The following is a 17,271-nucleotide window of genomic DNA, read 5'->3' on the forward strand; positions in this document are numbered from 1 at the left end:
TGACGAAATCTCGTTTTATTGCGGATTTTTATGGAGCGTGATGGCAGTTTAAAAGTTGTTTTCATGAATGAAGCTGACATCATCTTCAGGCTGGGGCTTTTATTGCGAATCCATTCCCCTTCACAACTTTGCAAGAATGCAAGCATTTATTTTTAGGGGATGGGAGGAGAGAGAGAGGATCAGTAAATGATAATGTGGGTGTGATCTCTCTCTCTCTCTCTCCCTCTCTCTCTCTCCCTCCCTCTCTCCCTCCCTCTCTCTCTCCCTGCGCAGTATAAGAAGTGATCTGTGATGGAGACCCCATCACATCGCAGTCCACTCTTTCGCATTGAGGATGTGCGCTCGGACGTTGAAATCCAACCCGACAATGAAACTGATATTGGTGAGTACTAATAAGAGCTTGTTTTTTTCGTCGGCGTCTCCTCACGACGATCCAACGTGATCCCCGGGAGCGCAGGGGGACACTTCCCGCGGGTTCTCCCCTCCTAACATCGGACTATTGCGAGATGGGGATTATTTGGTCTAAAGAAGTGAAAACGGCACGATCAGTTGTCGGAAACTAAAATGATCAGACGTCGGGCTTGTGCGCGGTCGTGTGCAGGATTTAACAGCTGACATTCTTATCTGTGCGCATCGGAGGCGCAGTTGACACAAGGCTCGTTGTCGGGACTGGCTTATTTTTTTTTTTAGATACCATCCTGCAAATCAGGATGTTTTCCTTGTGCTGCACCCATTTAAGCTGTTTAAAAGCTCATGAAGTAAAATCACTCCATTATATCTGCCTCGAGTGTTTGCATATGATATTTGCATGACATTTCCATAAAGGACCGGGATTTGTGCCTGACTGCAACTAACTTAAGGGTTGACAATAGAGCACCTGTTCTCTGAGCGCTCAAATTTCTCTCTAACCCCGACTAACATGCTGCTTTGATCAAGGTCCATAGAAATGATTGCATCTGCTGTCAGTCAGGTTTTAATCAACACACAGAATCAGATTCAGCCTCTGAGCTTTGTAAATTCACGATGTTCCCTCTATTTACTCAAGCTTTGCTCCAAATAGAAGAGCAGAGCCCTCTTTGATCAGGAATTAAAATGCTGCACGGCCAGTGACATTGCTCAACTGAAACCTGTCAGGCCTAAACAGAGATGTTGGGCTCCAAGTACGGTGTTTACCACGTGTGTCACAACTAATTGGTTGTGCTGCACTTCTGAAGGCCTTTTGTCTTATTTTTTTTAAACGTGTGCCTCAGGGCATGGGCGGTTTGCTGCATGCAGGTTTGACGCTCTCGGCTGGGTTGAGGTCTTTTATGGGTGTTGCACATGTTCATCTACGGAGGTGTTTCAGAGACGAGCCACAGAACGCTGTGCAATCTGCCCCATCGCATCTTTTCTGTGTATTTATTCGTCACGGCTGTGCAATACAGATGAATGTTTGTGCCCGCGGGTGCTCCCACTTTTATAATTTGAATTTAAACTGCACTTTACCACCTGCCTAAAATAGGCAGGATTTTGTTGCAACGTTCCTGCATTCATCCATCCTTGGGCGGGAGGTTTTTTTTTTTTTTGCCAGCTAAACAAGCATCTACTGTATCCAGCCAACTAGTGAGTCAGTCATCTCTGTCAACCCCGACTGTCAGCACCCAGCCAGTCGCCCAATCTGCAAGGCTCACAATCTCTCATGCCTTTCTGACTGATTCTCTGCTTGTTTTGTCTCGCGATCCTATTACCAAAACATTGACTTGCCAAAGATGACGAGGGGAACGTGCAACACATGCAACTCTACCTGCGTCCGTGCATGCTTCAAACACACGGGGTTGGCGTTGTGGTCTTTTCTCTGGGATGATCTCAGTGGAAAAAATATTGCCGTACATTTAGTGCAAAGGAGCAAAATGGTTAGTTTGGTGGAGGATAGGGTTCGAGGATCCCTTCTTGTGCTTGCTTTGACTGCAGCAGCCATCCGACCAATCAGAGAGCTGCAACACCACATTGCAGACATACTCTATGTCCCTCTGTTTTTATCTTTTATTTGGGTTCCTTTTATATTCCTCCCATTCATGACTCAGTCAAGGCCGTTGACAGTAACTTCCCTAAACCCGTCAGCCTGTCCGCAGACACCCAGTAGGTCACCGGGACAGCCTGGCGGATGACATTGTGTCTCCTTTGTTTTTTCCACGGAGGGTGTGTGAAAATAAGGGATCTACAGGTTTTAAACAAACAAGCACAAACGTTCAGTCAGAAATCACTCTTGGAAGTTACTTCCGTCCATCAGACTTCCCCTTTTCTATCAACAGTAGGACTGATAGCAGACGTTTGTGTGTGTGTGTTTGTGTGTATGTGTGCGTGCGTGTGTGCGCGTGTGTGTGTGTGTGTGTGTGTGTGTGTGTGCGTGCGTGTGTGGGGGATTTGGTTATTTTATTTTAATTCCTTTTAGCTTTAATTTTTCTAAAATCACCTCACAGTGACTGTGCCAATCACCCAATAGGTGTTTTTTTTTATGGTTTTCTTGCATTTTGCCTCCTCCCTGCATTGGTCTAAACACACTTTGCTCACAGCTTCATCAGTCGTTTCATTTAGAATCTAATTTTGGAAATGCAGACCGACAGATTCATTCCCAAATCTAGGATATATTTCATATAGCTGACATTCTTAAATTAAAGTGCAACTTCCAGCTGAGTGACTGGCTTTAATTTGTTTAGAGAAAAAAAAAGTAATATCTGATGGAGCCTATATCTCTGTGAGAGTAATAAAAACAGATTTCCCATAGCCCCACACTTACATATGAATATGTATCTTTGTGAGGACTTATGTTGACATAATCTATTCTCCAGCCGCCTACCCTAACCCTGACCTTACCCTGACCTTAACCTAAACCCAATTCTAACCTTAACCATTCCAGCCAACCTTATCCAAGTCTTAACCCTCAAACTGTCCTCTGGTCCTCCTTTGAGGACCAGGCAAAATGTCCTCATGTGAGATTGATATTCTGGTCCTCACAATATAGCATGTACAAGAACAAACACACACACTGCTGGAATCCCCCCTCAGACCACCTGCATTCTGCAGTTAACTGAAGCCATGTGCAGACTGGGTACATTGGTGAGGTGTGGTTTGGTCCCTCGGGGCCTTGGGCTCTTCTCGCACCATAACCTTAAAGCTAACCTTGTGTTAGCCGTACATACGCTGGTTTTTGTAGATAAAAAAAAATCATTTTGGCTGGGCTTTGAAAGTACTTGGAGGGTTTTGCATTAGCCATTCATAGATATTCATCTCTCCCCTGTGGATATAAACTGTTGTCAGCTGTGTTTGTTGCCTCCTTGTCTGGTGTAAACTGGATTTATTTTTTTATACAGCTGATATCAAGCTTTTGCTGCAACAATCTGCGCTCATGTCACAACCATACAGCCGAATCTGACTGGGGAGCTGTCGACTGTAGGTGTGCCAAGTCATAAAAATGTTCCAGGGTGAGCGGCTGCGAATTCCCTGCCTGCAACTCAAAACACGGATTTGGAATGGATTTTTTTTTTCCGCTTCTTTTAGAGTTGTAGAAGATTACGCAGATTTCTCTGTGTGTACTACAGAAATTTCAAACCGAGATCCAGGACGCATGACAAATGAGGCAAATTAAACCTGGGGTGTGTTATTTTAAGAGGATGTGAGTCGCTATGGTTAAAACCTGCCAATTCCTGCAAATTGCTTTGAAATTTGGGTTTTCAGTTAGAGTCATTCAGATGTAGCTGCTGCCCTAAACACAACGCTCGAAGGTAGAACACTGGGATTGCCTTTATAGTCACATCCATCCTTTTCCTCTCAGCCAGCATTCTTTCATGTAGGACATCCATCTTGCTAAGTCTTTCTCTAATTATGTTAACAGCAGGATTGCAGCTGTCAGTGGAACCTGGCTGCTGTGTAATTGGGGTTTCTAGGAGTCATTCCTGATGTTGATCTTCTGAGAGAATAAAGAGGGTGAAAGGTTCACACACACACACACACACACAAACACACACACACACACACACACACACACACACAGACAGATAGGTTCAGATCTATCTGATCAGTTTAGTGTTAAATAAAAAGCTGCTGACTCGAGGTAAACAGAGACAGCTCATTCCGAGGAGATCAGCCTCTATGTAAATAGGATGCACCTTTAAACACTTTCTTTACTAAGATGTGCTGATGATCGGAGCAACACACACCTGGACAACTATTTTGCATCAGTTAGCTCGCATGAATTTTACCTAGCGAGTAGCAAGTCCACCCTAAATACTGTGCTGTAATTTGGAAGTAAAAGGAGGGAAAACAACAGCGATGTTTTCCACATGTGCTCGGACTCACTGGATCTCATCACTGATGATAGTCTCTGACAGACTGAATCCAATCAAAGTCTGAAGCAACAAGTGTACCCATATGTAACTTGTGCTAAAGCCCAGGTGACCTTCAGGGGTGACCTTCAGAGTCCCTCAGCACACGCCGCTCTCTTATATGTTTGAACCAATTGGATGTGGCCTCAGAGCTTAATACGGTCTATACTCACCATTTTAAAACTGAGGCCCCGATTAGAGTTTGATCCCTGCCGTGGCCACCTGTGCTATGGACACATGGTGCCACTCAGTACATCACTGGGGATGTAAGTCTCCCAGCACACTGGCATTCATGGATCTGTAGGATTTGCCGGGGAAACCGTTGCACTTGCCACACAGCTTGAAGCCAAAATTTGTTTTACGGAGGGGAAATTCTTAATTCTTAAATCTCTCTATTTTTACTGTGTCTTGATATGATATATATTGAATTCGGAAAAATAAAAACACCGGAATAAAGGGAAGCTGTTTTTTTTTCTTGTTAAAACTGAGTTGTGCAAGGAACAAATAAAGTAAAGAAGAAAAGAAAAACAAGTGCATTTATATCAGTTAAGGCTACACAGAATGGTCTGTACTGTATTATAGCCGCTGCTATTTTCTTAATGTTTACGAGTAGAAAGTAAATGAGAAATGTGCATGTTGCACTCATGCAGACAGGGGAAAGCCCAGCAACCTCTGACAGCTCTTTTTATAAACAGTATCCAGGAGAGGCGAACACATAGCAATCAGTGACGCGCAACACACATCCATGTCAGCGCGAGCAGTAACCAACACATTTCTTTACTGTGCGCTCCTGAAATGAGGCGTTTTTCATTCGTTTTTGGAAGATCCACAACTGTGGTGGCAACTAGAACAACCACAGTCAGGCACACACACACACACACATGCACACAATGTACGGACGGCCCATTGTTATTTTGCTCAAGCAGTGAAGATGTGTCCTGGCCAACGGGAAAGTCCGCAGAAACAACAGCTAAACTGATTTAGTGAGCAGACATCCGCGACATCTGGCGCGCATCGACCTGCTGCGTGTCAGGCGTACTGAGTGGTCATAGTTTTTCGGCCTGATCTTCTCTGGAAATTACATACAGGTTTTGAAGCAATGACTACCAAACAGTTTGTGCAGTCCTACTCACTTCAAAGGCTCAGTGGCTGCAGCCCATCAGGGATTTTAAAAAAAATAAAAAAGTGACTGACATGCAGAGATATGCAGTGATCTGTCTCCAATACTGCAGATGGACGTCCTTCCTGAAGTGTCTTCTGTAGAGCAGGGAGAAGTCGCCTCAGGACCCTCTCCACCGGGACCTTTAATCTTACAGCTGTGACCTTTCTGTGAACTCTGGTTTACTGGAAGCTTTGTTGGGAAGCTCTCCAAAACAAAACAAAAAAAAGAGAGAGCTATGCACAACATGATTTTCATGCCATTGGAGTTGAAGTCCTTGTTTTTTTCCTGCAGCTCATCACTGCTTCCCTTTCCTGGGCCTTCCAGCAGCAGGGTGACCCACCAAAATACCAATACCTTGACCCTGTGACCTCAGACCTCCTGATGTGTGACCAGTGCCCGCCAGGCACAGCCGTGAAAACTCACTGCACGGCTGATGCTCCCACAGAGTGCCAGGCCTGCCCCGAGAAGCACTTTGCAGAGAATTGGCACTGGGGAGATACGTGCCAGTTCTGCACCTCAGTATGTATGAACCCAAATGTTTAGCAATGCTGGTTTTCTTCTGTACACAGATAAACTCGGGAATCTTCGGAATTCCTTTCCCTGCTACTGTCTTTCCCTGAGATGAACATCTTTGTTTTTTCTTTTTTTCAAAAGTTTTCCCCATCGTAAAAAATACATTGTGATTCATATGCTGTCTTATGTATGCTGTACATGCAACAGGTGTGTGACTGCTTTTCGTGTATGTGTGTGTGTGTGTGTCTAGGTGTGTAAAGAGAGGCAACTTGTCAAGCAGCAGTGTAACAGAACGCATGATCAGCTCTGCGAGTGCGCGCCAGGCTACCACCTAGTGGTGGAATTTTGCATTGCACACAATAGCTGTCCGCCAGGCTATGGAGTGACAGCTGCAGGTAAGAACGGGATTACATTGATTTTTCTTCGCGATAAGGTCGTCTGTATATAAGATTATTTCTCTGTCTGAAGATCAATGAGCTTAATAAGACTTTTAAGACAAGACTTAATAAGACACGTGCTTGGTTTATTATGTGGGTTTATTTTTAACAGAAACCCTTTGCTGTATATTATATTTTTCCTTAAATCTCTTCTTTTGCACCATGGGAAGCCTTTTTCTCCTGTCTCTTTCATCTTCCTCTTTGTGTGTCATTTGTGTGTCTGACCTATTCCAGATGCTCATATTTCTTCTTTTTTTTCAGAACCAGTGTTTACTGTTTGTTTTTTTAAAATCTCATGTTCCTAATCATTTGCTCATGACCTTTTAGATACAGGTACAGTGTTTGTTCTAAATTCAAATGAATAGAGTAGAGCAAAATGCCTATTTGTTCCGCCTGTGTTTCCAATTTAATAATTGGCAAAGAAGCCTCAAAGAGAGACAATGGGACTTCTGTTGAGTTTAGGCAGATTTAAATCTTTAATTAGTGGAAGGTACAAACCTACTTCCAGCGCAGCTATAATTCAGTGGACTGAAGTTTGATACGAATTTAGAGACATTCTTGTAAAAATAGATTTTTAATCAGCTACCTCATAATAATGCTATTTTAAAGTGTGATAAATTAAAGAAAGATGGAGCCGCTTGCAGCAGCCTGGCGCGATCTCCTGTTGTCTGATTTCAGATGACTGGTTTAAATTAAAAGTATCTAAATAAATAAAGTCAAAAGCGGTGTTTATTTCTCGGTGATGGCAACATACAAATACCGAGTCTTTCTGCAGGGTGATGTTTATGGAAAGAAAAAGTCATCCTCACAGTTTTTACAGTGTGAGGATGGATCATGATATTTTCCGTGAATGTCACGATTTTGCCAGTGCAGCATTTTAGAGAGGATAAAACGTGGAAATGATAAACAGCTTCACCCGATCCATTCAGCAACGCCTCAACGCAGTCACTCTGTGGTCAAGTGTGACGTATCCAATCACACTAAATGTCATTTTGGATGGATGCTCCAGTGGGGCAGTGGTTGGATCACTCACCCCATAGGTCATGTTTCAGTCATGTGAAAGAGTAGCTGCATCATATGCGATATCTCGTATTTAAACAATCAGAAGAATATGTTGACTCCGAATATTCACTGGACGTGTGTTCCTGTTTGTGTTACGCACAAAAGTCTAGTAAAAGGGAACCCCAGCAAGAGATTTCCTTACTAGAAAAGTGGGCACAAATTGTTTGCTGAATGCTGAATGAACAACGTTCAAAAAAATATCTGGTTCAATCTCCTCTCCTCTCCTCTCCTCTCCCCTCCCCTCCTCTCCTCTCCTCTCCTCTCCTCTGCTAATATGAAAACTATATGTTGATATGACATTTTCCAACTGAACTGAGGTGCAAATTCGACAGTATTTATTACTCATTCTAGTTCGATTGTGTTAAATCTGCTATGACATCACAGGAAACATCACTTGGCTTATGCATGTCAGTGGTTTTATGTTCTCATGTTAGCTGCTGTAATGGTTTCACACAGGAACACAGCATTGCGGGGAAACTCTTCAAAGGTCAAATCTGATAAACACGAAGGATCCTCCCACTCATTATGATTCCACCCTGTGCTGATCAAAAATCAAAGATCATAAAAATAAAACACCGTAGAACACGTATACACATGTAGAACTTATTAATAGGTCACTGTTCCACCAAGCCTGAGTGCTGAAGGTCGCATACCGCACCAGGAAATGACGCATTATGACACCCATCGTTTCTCTCCTCTAGTAAAATTGATTCGTTCAGTCAAATGGTAGAAATTTCCTTTTATAGAATGACAAGTTTTTGAATTAAAATAACAGCAACAACAAAAAGAAAGTTAAAAAGAACTCATCGAGGTGAACAGTTATCAGCTGTGACATCAGCGCGTGTTTTTGTGTCCCAGAAGTGACAGTGTTGATTTTGAGGAAATAATCGATCAGCAACAGGAATATTTGCTTGTTGTTGTCACAAGGTGCCGGAAAGTGAATGTTGGACTTCAGCATTTGATCTGTCCCTGGCTCCAGTCGGCCTGGATGTTCTCCCTCAGAGAACACCTGGCCTTGCAGCTTTTGACATGTCACTGCAGCGACACATGTAGCCCCGGCTGGGGCGAGATGACGCAATATTTCCCAGGTGAAACTGAAACCGAACCGAGTGACTCACTTACGGCATTGTGCTCCAATGATTGACATTTATCTCTCAGCTGCGGTCGCAGTTCTTAGAAATCCTCGGTCTGAGCTCAGCGTGAGAAGACAAAATAATGCCTCAGCGTAACCGATATGGCGTATGCAACACGCAGGCTACAGCACCGATATTTAATGGAAGCACTTTAGTAGCCTTGATGGGTTTATATGGGATTAAATCTCTTAAAATGGTGGAACTGACCAATTATCTTCCTCTCTTTTAAGGGACCCCAGTGAGTGACACGGTGTGCGAACGCTGTCCTGTTGGTCACTTCTCCGCCAGCGACTCTTCCACCGAGCCCTGTCAGCCCCACAGGAACTGCTCCAATCTGGGCTTTAAGACCCTGAGGTGGGGCACATCCACGACGGACAGCCTCTGCGCCACCCAGGACAAGGCGGCCATGCTGGAGTGCTCTGATCATCACGCCCTGTGCCACAATGGTGAGATGTTCAGGACGCCGCAGGGTTCCGATGGGGAGGCTCCGGAATGCGACCTCGCACGCATCCAATGGTGTTTTCCAACCAAAACCCCAATTGTCAACAGCTTCGTATCAGTAACAAACCGAATCATTTCAGTCGTTTCTCTCCGGCGCGGGGGATTTCCTCGGTCGGGTCCGCCGTCCAGATTCCATTCTTTTCCAAGTTCTTGCGTGTTTGAACACCAACACAGAGCGTGGGGGTGAAGGGCATGTTCCAGGCACTGCTGTCGTAATGACCCCTGATGGATCCACTATGTCTGCGACATACCTGAATGATAATAACAGGGAAAATCAAGAGATGTCAAGCCAACACATTCAACACACACAAAACAAATTACGCAAAAAATGTGCCTGAAGTCCTGGACCCTCAGAAACCACAGGAACACACACGTACAGATGGTGCAGACGGTGTCTCATTCAAACCCACTGTCCCTCAGGGACGCTGACATGCCCACAAACATTAATGTTCAAATTGTTTACCTGCGGACTGCACCACCACAGCTTGCTGCTGGTTTTTTTTTATGTTTGTTTGTATTGGGTTTTTTTTAACAAAGAAAGATGAAAACTTCCCAGAGTTGCCACATGATATGGAGAAAACCCAACATTACAGTGTCAGTATGTCCAGAATCCGACTATCCGACAGTTTAAAACCTCACAATCTTCGGAGTTGATGAGGTAGAAATGGTGTCAAGTCGGAATTAGTGTCAGGGCAGTTTCACGCTGCAAGGTTTTGGAGGTTTTTTTTTTAAAAGTTAAACAGTCTGTATTTTAGGCGAGCAGTAAACTAGCGTACCACATCGGTGCAGCTCACTCCGGTTCACTGATTTGCAGCACAAATGGGTTCAGTTTGGTTTGGCTCCGCTAGATGATGCCAGTGGGGACCAGGATGAGGGGAAATCTTTGTTTCTGTTGCGGTTGAATTACAGGCCAACAGTCACACACACAAACATGCACAAACAAAGCCAGACTTAGGCTGATGGAACTCCAGGGCCCACAGTATAGTCAGAACTAGTGTAAACATGGCCGTGTGTACTCTGAAGGAAACCTCTGTGACGAACATCTCGGGCAATAGCTTGCATTTCAAATTTGCTCAGATTCAGGCTAGTGAGCTAATCTTGCTGACCTACCAACACAGCTAATATCAGAGGTTAAGGCCTGACATGTTCTATTCCGGAAATCTGTGTTACGCGTGGCGCGTGTTGAAATTGTGACTGTGACGTCAAGTCTGCAGGGTGAGTCACTGCGGTCTGAAAAAATCGGGCAAAATTCCTTCATAGTAAAATGAATTGAATTATCCTTTCAGAACGATGGTAGGGACGCGTTTAGTGACGCTGTGACTCATCAGAAATATCCTCAATGTGACATCATAATGTGCAGTGTCAGCACAGGCTGCTTCCAAACATGATGATAATGCAAAATGTCCTAGTGTGTATAAAGGTTTCCCAGCCATGTTTTAAATCATGACTATCATGATTGTAGCAGCATAGCTGCATTATAATGTGTCCAGCGTGAACCAGTAGAGATTTTCACTTTGTTTCTCTGCCCAGATGTGACGCTGTGCGAGGAGGCCGTCTACCAGTCGCTCTCCTCGCTGCGGCTGTCGTCGGTGCCCCTGGAGAGGCTGCTGGAGAGTCTTCCTGGACGCAAGGTGGATCGCAAGAGCCTTGAGCGTTTGAAGAAAACCTGCTCGCCCCAGCAGCAGGTGCTTCAGCTGCTGCGGCTGTGGCGGGAGCGGAACAAGGACCAGGACAAGCTCTACGGCATCATACAAGGTACGGTGGCGCCGCCGTTTCCCCGGCATCAGGTGCTGCATTTGAATGCTTCTACTTACGACCGTGTCCCTCCAGGGGTGCACCACTGTGAGAGGAAAGTCTCCCGCTGCAACAGCTTGAAAAACCTGACCCTGAACGACCTCCTGATCGTCGCCGAGAGCCTGCCGGGGGTCAAAGTTCATCAGGAGGACATCCTGGCTGTGGTTTCGTCCTGCCTCCCCAGGCAGTACATCCTGCAGCTGCTTCACCTCTGGCAGACGGCGAACTACGACCTAGACCTGGCCAAAGGCCTGTCGCACAGTCTGAGGGTGATGCGTAGCAGGGAGGCACCACGCTACCTCCTCCGAGGCCTGAAGAAGATCAGCCGCATCATCGGAGCCAACTCGGCGCACAAGTTATACGAGAAGATGTTCGTCAGCATGCTGCAGGATGAGACATGTTTTAAAGCTCTGAAACCATTAAATGAATAGGAACCAGATGGTACAAAGAGATAATGTGAGCAGAAGAGAACGAGCAGGTTATATATCAGGACTTCAGAGTCAACCGAGGCTCAAGAGGAGGCCTCATTTAATCCAATTCCCTAGGTCAAAATGAGGATGTTTTGTCAGGAAGGCTACCAAATTCACCCTGAGGCTCTTTATCAGTCTGCAGCGATGCGTTCAATGACCTAAAAAGGAAATTAAAATTATCAAGTAAAGAAAAAGAAAGAACTTTCTGACCAGAGTCTGTGAAAGAAAAAAAACACTATTTAAAATGTAAATATTACACTATTTTATGAAAGAAAGCTGGCTGTTGTGTCTGTATTATAGTTGCTTTCTCGCTGATTGAGAGGAAGGAATAGTTTTATCATGAAATATGTGTTTTCTATTCTAAAATTTTTTCTTTGTTTGTTTGGACTGGATTGTCGGCAAAAAAAGCTCATCTTTGTTTTTGTTTTTATAATTGTCAGCTTTTTGAATGTATAAAGGAGTGCAATTTGTTGTCTATTTAATATGTAAAGGCTTGTTTTTACTTTATCTGATCCAAATGCTGCAAACTCATGAAGTGATATTTGTTTAATGGGTTTCACCTTTATATTTGGAAACCTATGTTCTTTATTGTCTATTTTTGCCATACTGCTCCCGTTTAAGCTTGTGTAAACACTAATGCTCTGATTAAAACGAGTTTGTAATTATTTTATTTTATTTTTTGGTACTTTTATACTTTTTTGTACTTTTATATGTTGGAAACCTGCGACCAGCCATCATGCAGCCTTGTAGCAATGCGGTTCTGGGCACGTACGTGCAGGAAAGAGAATTTTTTATACAACCTATTTATCTTTGCTGGCATTTACAGGCTCGTTTCAGTCTGACTTCAACTCTTTAACTGTAGCCAAGTGGTTAAATAAAGTTTCATTTACACTTGGGAGGAATGATGGTGCGTAAACGTTTGAGAGGATTCCATCCACGTTGCTCACATCCTGTGGATCATCGACCCTCTCCGTGGGAGACCTTCCACGTTACCTTTTTTGTCCTTCACTGTGGCAGTATCCATGTGTTTCGCTGGAATTCAACTTGATTTAGATGAGTGAAGTGACGTGAAGGTCACTTGTGCTTGGTGGGGAGGAGAGGATGTCATCAAAAAGCCAGAATTAAACAATGAAATGTAAAATCTGGCAATGAGGTTGAAGAATATGCTGACAATATTTACAAGAACAGCTCATGTTTCAGCTCAAAGGGGGTTTCTCCAGTCTCGTATTCATTGGAGCTGCACCCTGTGGTGTAAGTTTTAAGACATATTCTGGTGGAAACCGGGGAGGAAATGACAAATATGTCGATATAGGTTTGACTCAGCTCGTAACATACCGATTGCCGTATCTTCTCAATGGAAAATGCTGACTTCCTGACTGTATTTTCAGATGTTTCATCAACCAGTATGCAGGCAATGATTTTATTTCGTTTTAGATTTGAACTGCAGAAAGTTTAGGATTTTTTTTTTTTTCGTAAAGAAAATAAAGACAAAATGCTGTAAATTTCACAGTGGCAAAATCAGTGAGTCACAAGCCCCAAATCCCCGAGTTGGTTTTTACAGGCAATATGAATATAGTTGAAACTGGTGTGACATGATATTTTAGAGCAAAGTGGGCTTCATCTCTGGATACGAGACAGTATTTATAGAAATGTACCCCAAAATAAAATCTTTTGCTATGGTACAGGTTAAATATCCCCGTTGCATATTGACCTCTGTGGTTTCACACATCAGCCACCACAGAAAAACACACACCCCCAATACTTCCCCTATAAATTCGAATATGATTCTCCTCTCAATTCTACCTAAACAGCAGTTACGACCAAAACGACGTCATGGTGAGTCGTGTGGGGTGTTTTTTAATGATGTATTTCTGTTCGTTGTGATGCTCTGCAGGCTAACTCAGTGAGATACAGGGTCGAGATTTTTGGTTTTATGTAAATTCAGGAGAGAAAAACGTGTTATGCTTTCATTTAGATTCCTTAAAATCAGATATACTGTAGTTATAAATGGTTGTTAAGGCTGAAATGACATATTTTCTATCTTTCTTTTCAAATCCTATTAATTTTCACTAATCCTGATGAAAGGAAACTTTGCAGTTTCCTTTCATCCAAACTTTAGCTTCAGTGTAAATATTACGATCCGGCCGATAGGTTTGTTTAAAACACACAATTTCCCAGAGGCAGATGTTGCGAAATGTTTTCCTTTGTTGATCCTGCTCGACGGGAATCAATGAAACTGTTTAGACTCAATGTTTGGTCCTTCCCTCATCCAGACTGCCCCGCGCTTGTTCCCAATGCCGACGTCATACTTAGCTTAATTTAATATTATTGGCTGACTTACGCAATCATCCGTACTGAAGGGCATCTTGTTCGGACGTCGTAGTATTATGACGTAACGAACACCATCGGCTCTCTCCACAGCTCCTCGTCAAGCTGCTATTCCTTCTTCCTTCATCTGCCCTGTGCGCTTCTTCAGTGGTGGATTCAACCCCTACCTATGAGCACCAAGATCCGTCCACTGGGAAGACACTCCTCTGTGACAAATGTCCTCCAGGCACGCACATGGCCGCGCACTGCACACCCTCCACGTCGACCAAGTGTGTGCCATGCGGGGAGAATCACTTCACCGAGCTGTGGAACTACCTGCCCAGGTGTCTGTACTGCGGCAACTTCTGCTATGAGAACCAAGAGGTGGAGACGGAGTGCTCGGCCACCAGCAACAGGGTCTGTCGGTGTAAGGAGGGCTTCTACTCGTCTTCTGACTTTTGCTTCAGGCATTCAGAGTGCAAGCCTGGCCTGGGAGTCAAAACCAAAGGTATGGAACGATCTGTCTGATTGATTTGGAGGAAGGGGGAACCAGGCACCCCAGTCTCACTATAGCAGTAATGTTTCAAGATGAGGGACTCCCTGGAAAAAAGGTTGTCGCAATCGTCTTCCAGGAACGTCCATAACGGACACCGTGTGTGAACACTGCGCTGATGGCTATTTCTCCAATTCGTCTTCTGCGGAGGATCCGTGCGTAAAACACCGGGAATGCGCACCGGGACAGAATGTGCTCCTCTGCGGATCAGTGTACCATGACGCGGTGTGCGGCACTTGCGAGGATCTTGCCAGTCAGGGTCAGTTCTTTAAAAAGATCTTTTTATCACCAGCAATTTATGAGGGTTGATATTTTTTCAATGGAGCAACTCGTGTTCTCAGGTGAGATCTACAGGGTGATCGTCTCTAGACTCTTCAAGACGCAGCGGATGCGTCTGGGGAAAATGAGGAAATTCGTCGCCAGGTGAGCTTCGCTGTCTTATAAATCACTGCAACCCTCTTTCTTACGCTCACCTAAAGTATACACGTCACCTCCTTCCGTCAGGTACGTCTCTAAGCCGGGCAGGCCAGTCTCCAGACACAGGGGTACCCTGCTGGAGCAGATCACGCTATGGTTGTCCGAGGCGCCTGTGGAGCAGCTGAAGAAACTGCCGGAGGTGCTGAGGGCAACGCAGCTCAACTCGCTGGCAGACAAACTAGAGAAAACCGTCTCTGCCCTAAACTGCAATTCCATTTGACACAGAAGGGCATTTTGGGGGTCATTTTTGCCCACTCGAAATTATTATTGGATTGTAATTCTAATTTGAAATGCGTGTTGAAGTGCATGATAATGTTATTTTCTACTGCGCTAAATATTTTGTATTTTTAAGTGAGTATAAGCTTTATAATGAGTAAACTTTAAACTAAAAAAAATGTTGCCTGTATTTTGTGACAAGTAAATCTTGGGAAATGCAAGAAATCGAGTTGCGCACTGCCGGATGTAATTCTGTAAACTTGTCGAGCGATGTCGCTGTTTCTTCTCTCACGTTTACAATACAGCGTGTCAATGGGACGCACTGAGAATTGTGACAAGTAGTTACCTCAGCCGTCACATATCTGACTGAAGAAAATAATGTTGACACTGGACAAAGAAACAGATTATTACACTTTGGTAATGTTCTGGATTCGAGACAGACTTTGACCATTGGTCATCCAAAAATTAAAGAACAAGATAAAAGCTAGAGGGAAATGATCATAAAGCAATCCAATATATATGCAACCTTGTATGACTAGTGCTTCAAATATTATTCTATGGGGTTGATCCACTATATGTGGGTAAATAACCTGCTGGGGAGAGGTCTGCACTCCCCTTGTGCTCCCCTACCCCCCTCCACCCCCCACCCCTTCAACAGACACGCACACACAAAAATAAAAATGGTGGTTGACAACATGCGAGTTGCTTCTATCACAGAGAAATTTATGGAAAAAGTGCAAACACTAACCCATAACAGGGCTCCAGAGTAAAATTTCTATCCTGGTGATACTTTTTTTTTAAAATGTAAAAACTCTTTCAATTTGTATTGATTAGAAGTTAATAATAAGAAGGGAAAGGCCCTGTGTCCTGATAGGATTGACCCAATGCAATCCCCCTACTGGCCGCTAGAGGTCCCTATTTCTTATCTCTGCGGCCCTGGCGCTGCCTGCTCATTAACATCGGTCTGCACACAATCAACGCCTCCTCCTGCCACGCCACACACAGCAGCGGCACCGCATCGGCTCTCGGCTGTGGCATCACCGAACGGGGAGGGGCTCCGGATCCCACTATTGGCTGGTGTCGCTTTTACGGTGGGACCAAAGCAGGGAAGGATGTGAGAGAGCTCCCAGTCAGATCATATCCGCGGAGCGCAGAATCTGCTCGCGTTTCAGCATGACTTTAAGGAGATCGTAGGGTTCTTCCATTTTATTCATTTATCCCACGTCTTCCTGCAGCACTCCAGCCTTGGACCCTCTACGCACGGGAGCGAGATGAGCGCACGGAAACGCGGTTACATTGTCCGGACAACGCGAGAGACGGAGGGACGCGTGTAACCGGCGTCGGCACCACCTGACACCTCTGCGTCTCACGCTCGTCTTTTCTTCCTCGGAACTGGGTCCTCCTTTCTCATGCGTTGACTGGACTTTCTCCCGGCTGTTTTTGAGGGATCTTTTTTAAAAACAAATCTGCAGCGAAATGGGTGAAGAGGTGTCAGAGGTCCCCAAAGAGCTTGTGGGTAAGAACCGACGCGGATCATTCGCAGCCATGTGTCCACGCTGGAACAATCAGTGCGTGCATGCGCTCCGGAGCGAGACCTTCTTGAACTAATCCAATAAACCCCATTTATTGCTGGCTGTGGCAGGCAAACAGCTTTAATTCTGCATCTCCTGTAATAGTAAAAAAAATAACTCCAAGAGCCATACATGGACAGATTGGTTTACTCCTTAAATTACAGGAGGTTTACTTAATTTCCTACTGATAAACCAGTCAGAACAGTCTGTTTATACAGTATAAACAGGCTGTTTAGAATTTACTTCAATGTGCTGTGTACACACCAGATCTTGACTGGGCTAATGTTATAGCGAAATAGAGACTATATTTGGAAGAACATTTTAATTATTTAGGTGCAGGTGTCCAGCCTGTTATTTATAAGCCAAACAGAAACCCCCTAAACAGTTTCTGGGGTTTGACCAACTCTTTCTTCTTTTATGATACTGCATTTTAGGCTAAATGTGGGCACATAGACCCTGCAAGCTCAGAGTCTCTTTGTTTAGGGAAGGAGCTCAATTCTTGGCAGCCAAGTGTGATGTTTGATGAGCTGTTTGAAGGGGAAAAACTGCTCAGTCATTGGCCAGTTGTGCATTCATACTTTAACGGTTTACTCATTTGCTTTGCTAGGGCTCAGTATGATCGTCTGTTTTAAGCTCTTAACTGGAATTAAAAGGAACTTGGTTATAGGATAATTATCTCAGTGGTAATGAGATAAGTACCCGTTCAAACACAAC

General features: G+C 44.3%; 3 protein-coding genes across 5 annotated transcripts in view; all 3 read left to right on the forward strand.

The window, feature by feature from the left end:
* The first annotated feature begins 269 nt into the window (after window positions 1-269).
* On the forward strand, window positions 270-12,098 carry LOC101061342 (tumor necrosis factor receptor superfamily member 11B). The gene is made up of 6 exons (XM_011605484.2): window positions 270-382; window positions 5,815-6,042; window positions 6,287-6,431; window positions 8,899-9,114; window positions 10,700-10,924; window positions 11,000-12,098. The coding sequence occupies exons 1-6, from the start codon at window positions 335-337 to the stop codon at window positions 11,392-11,394; spliced, it is 1,257 nt and encodes a 418-aa protein (XP_011603786.1). The 5' UTR covers window positions 270-334; the 3' UTR covers window positions 11,395-12,098.
* Window positions 12,099-13,144: 1,046 nt separating this feature from the next.
* On the forward strand, window positions 13,145-15,304 carry LOC101061564 (tumor necrosis factor receptor superfamily member 11B-like). The gene is made up of 5 exons (XM_011605485.2): window positions 13,145-13,269; window positions 13,855-14,248; window positions 14,373-14,552; window positions 14,635-14,716; window positions 14,798-15,304. The coding sequence occupies exons 1-5, from the start codon at window positions 13,267-13,269 to the stop codon at window positions 14,988-14,990; spliced, it is 852 nt and encodes a 283-aa protein (XP_011603787.2). The 5' UTR covers window positions 13,145-13,266; the 3' UTR covers window positions 14,991-15,304.
* Window positions 15,305-16,052: 748 nt separating this feature from the next.
* LOC101061786 (F-actin-uncapping protein LRRC16A) overlaps window positions 16,053-17,271 on the forward strand; it is a 33,849-nt gene continuing 32,630 nt past the window's right edge. For 2 of the 3 annotated variants that reach the window (XM_029838872.1, XM_003966028.3), the window contains exon 1: window positions 16,054-16,502. In XM_029838872.1, the coding sequence (XP_029694732.1) occupies window positions 16,463-16,502 (40 nt within the window). In that variant the 5' untranslated portion in view covers window positions 16,054-16,462. Of the gene's footprint in view, window positions 16,503-17,271 lie in introns of all 3 variants that reach the window. The other variant, XM_029838873.1, reaches the window with a different exon arrangement.

The sequence above is a fragment of the Takifugu rubripes genome, chromosome 7 (assembly GCF_901000725.2).
Source record: "Takifugu rubripes chromosome 7, fTakRub1.2, whole genome shotgun sequence".
Classification (NCBI taxonomy): Eukaryota; Metazoa; Chordata; class Actinopteri; order Tetraodontiformes; family Tetraodontidae; genus Takifugu; species Takifugu rubripes.

What these genes read in the sequence shown, in the direction of transcription:
- LOC101061564 (XM_011605485.2), top strand. An exon ending in CCTGGGAGTCAAAACCAAAG is followed by an intron (nt 14,249 to 14,372) that starts GTATGGAACGAT and finishes ATCGTCTTCCAG; the next exon opens with GAACGTCCATAACGGACACC. An exon ending in CGAGGATCTTGCCAGTCAGG is followed by an intron (nt 14,553 to 14,634) that starts GTCAGTTCTTTA and finishes TCGTGTTCTCAG; the next exon opens with GTGAGATCTACAGGGTGATC.
- LOC101061342 (XM_011605484.2), top strand. Translation starts at nt 335, where the DNA reads ATGTGCGCTCGGACGTTGAAATCCAACCCGACAATGAAACTGATATTG. An exon ending in CGACAATGAAACTGATATTG is followed by an intron (nt 383 to 5,814) that starts GTGAGTACTAAT and finishes TTTTTCCTGCAG; the next exon opens with CTCATCACTGCTTCCCTTTC. An exon ending in CGTGCCAGTTCTGCACCTCA is followed by an intron (nt 6,043 to 6,286) that starts GTATGTATGAAC and finishes GTGTGTGTCTAG; the next exon opens with GTGTGTAAAGAGAGGCAACT.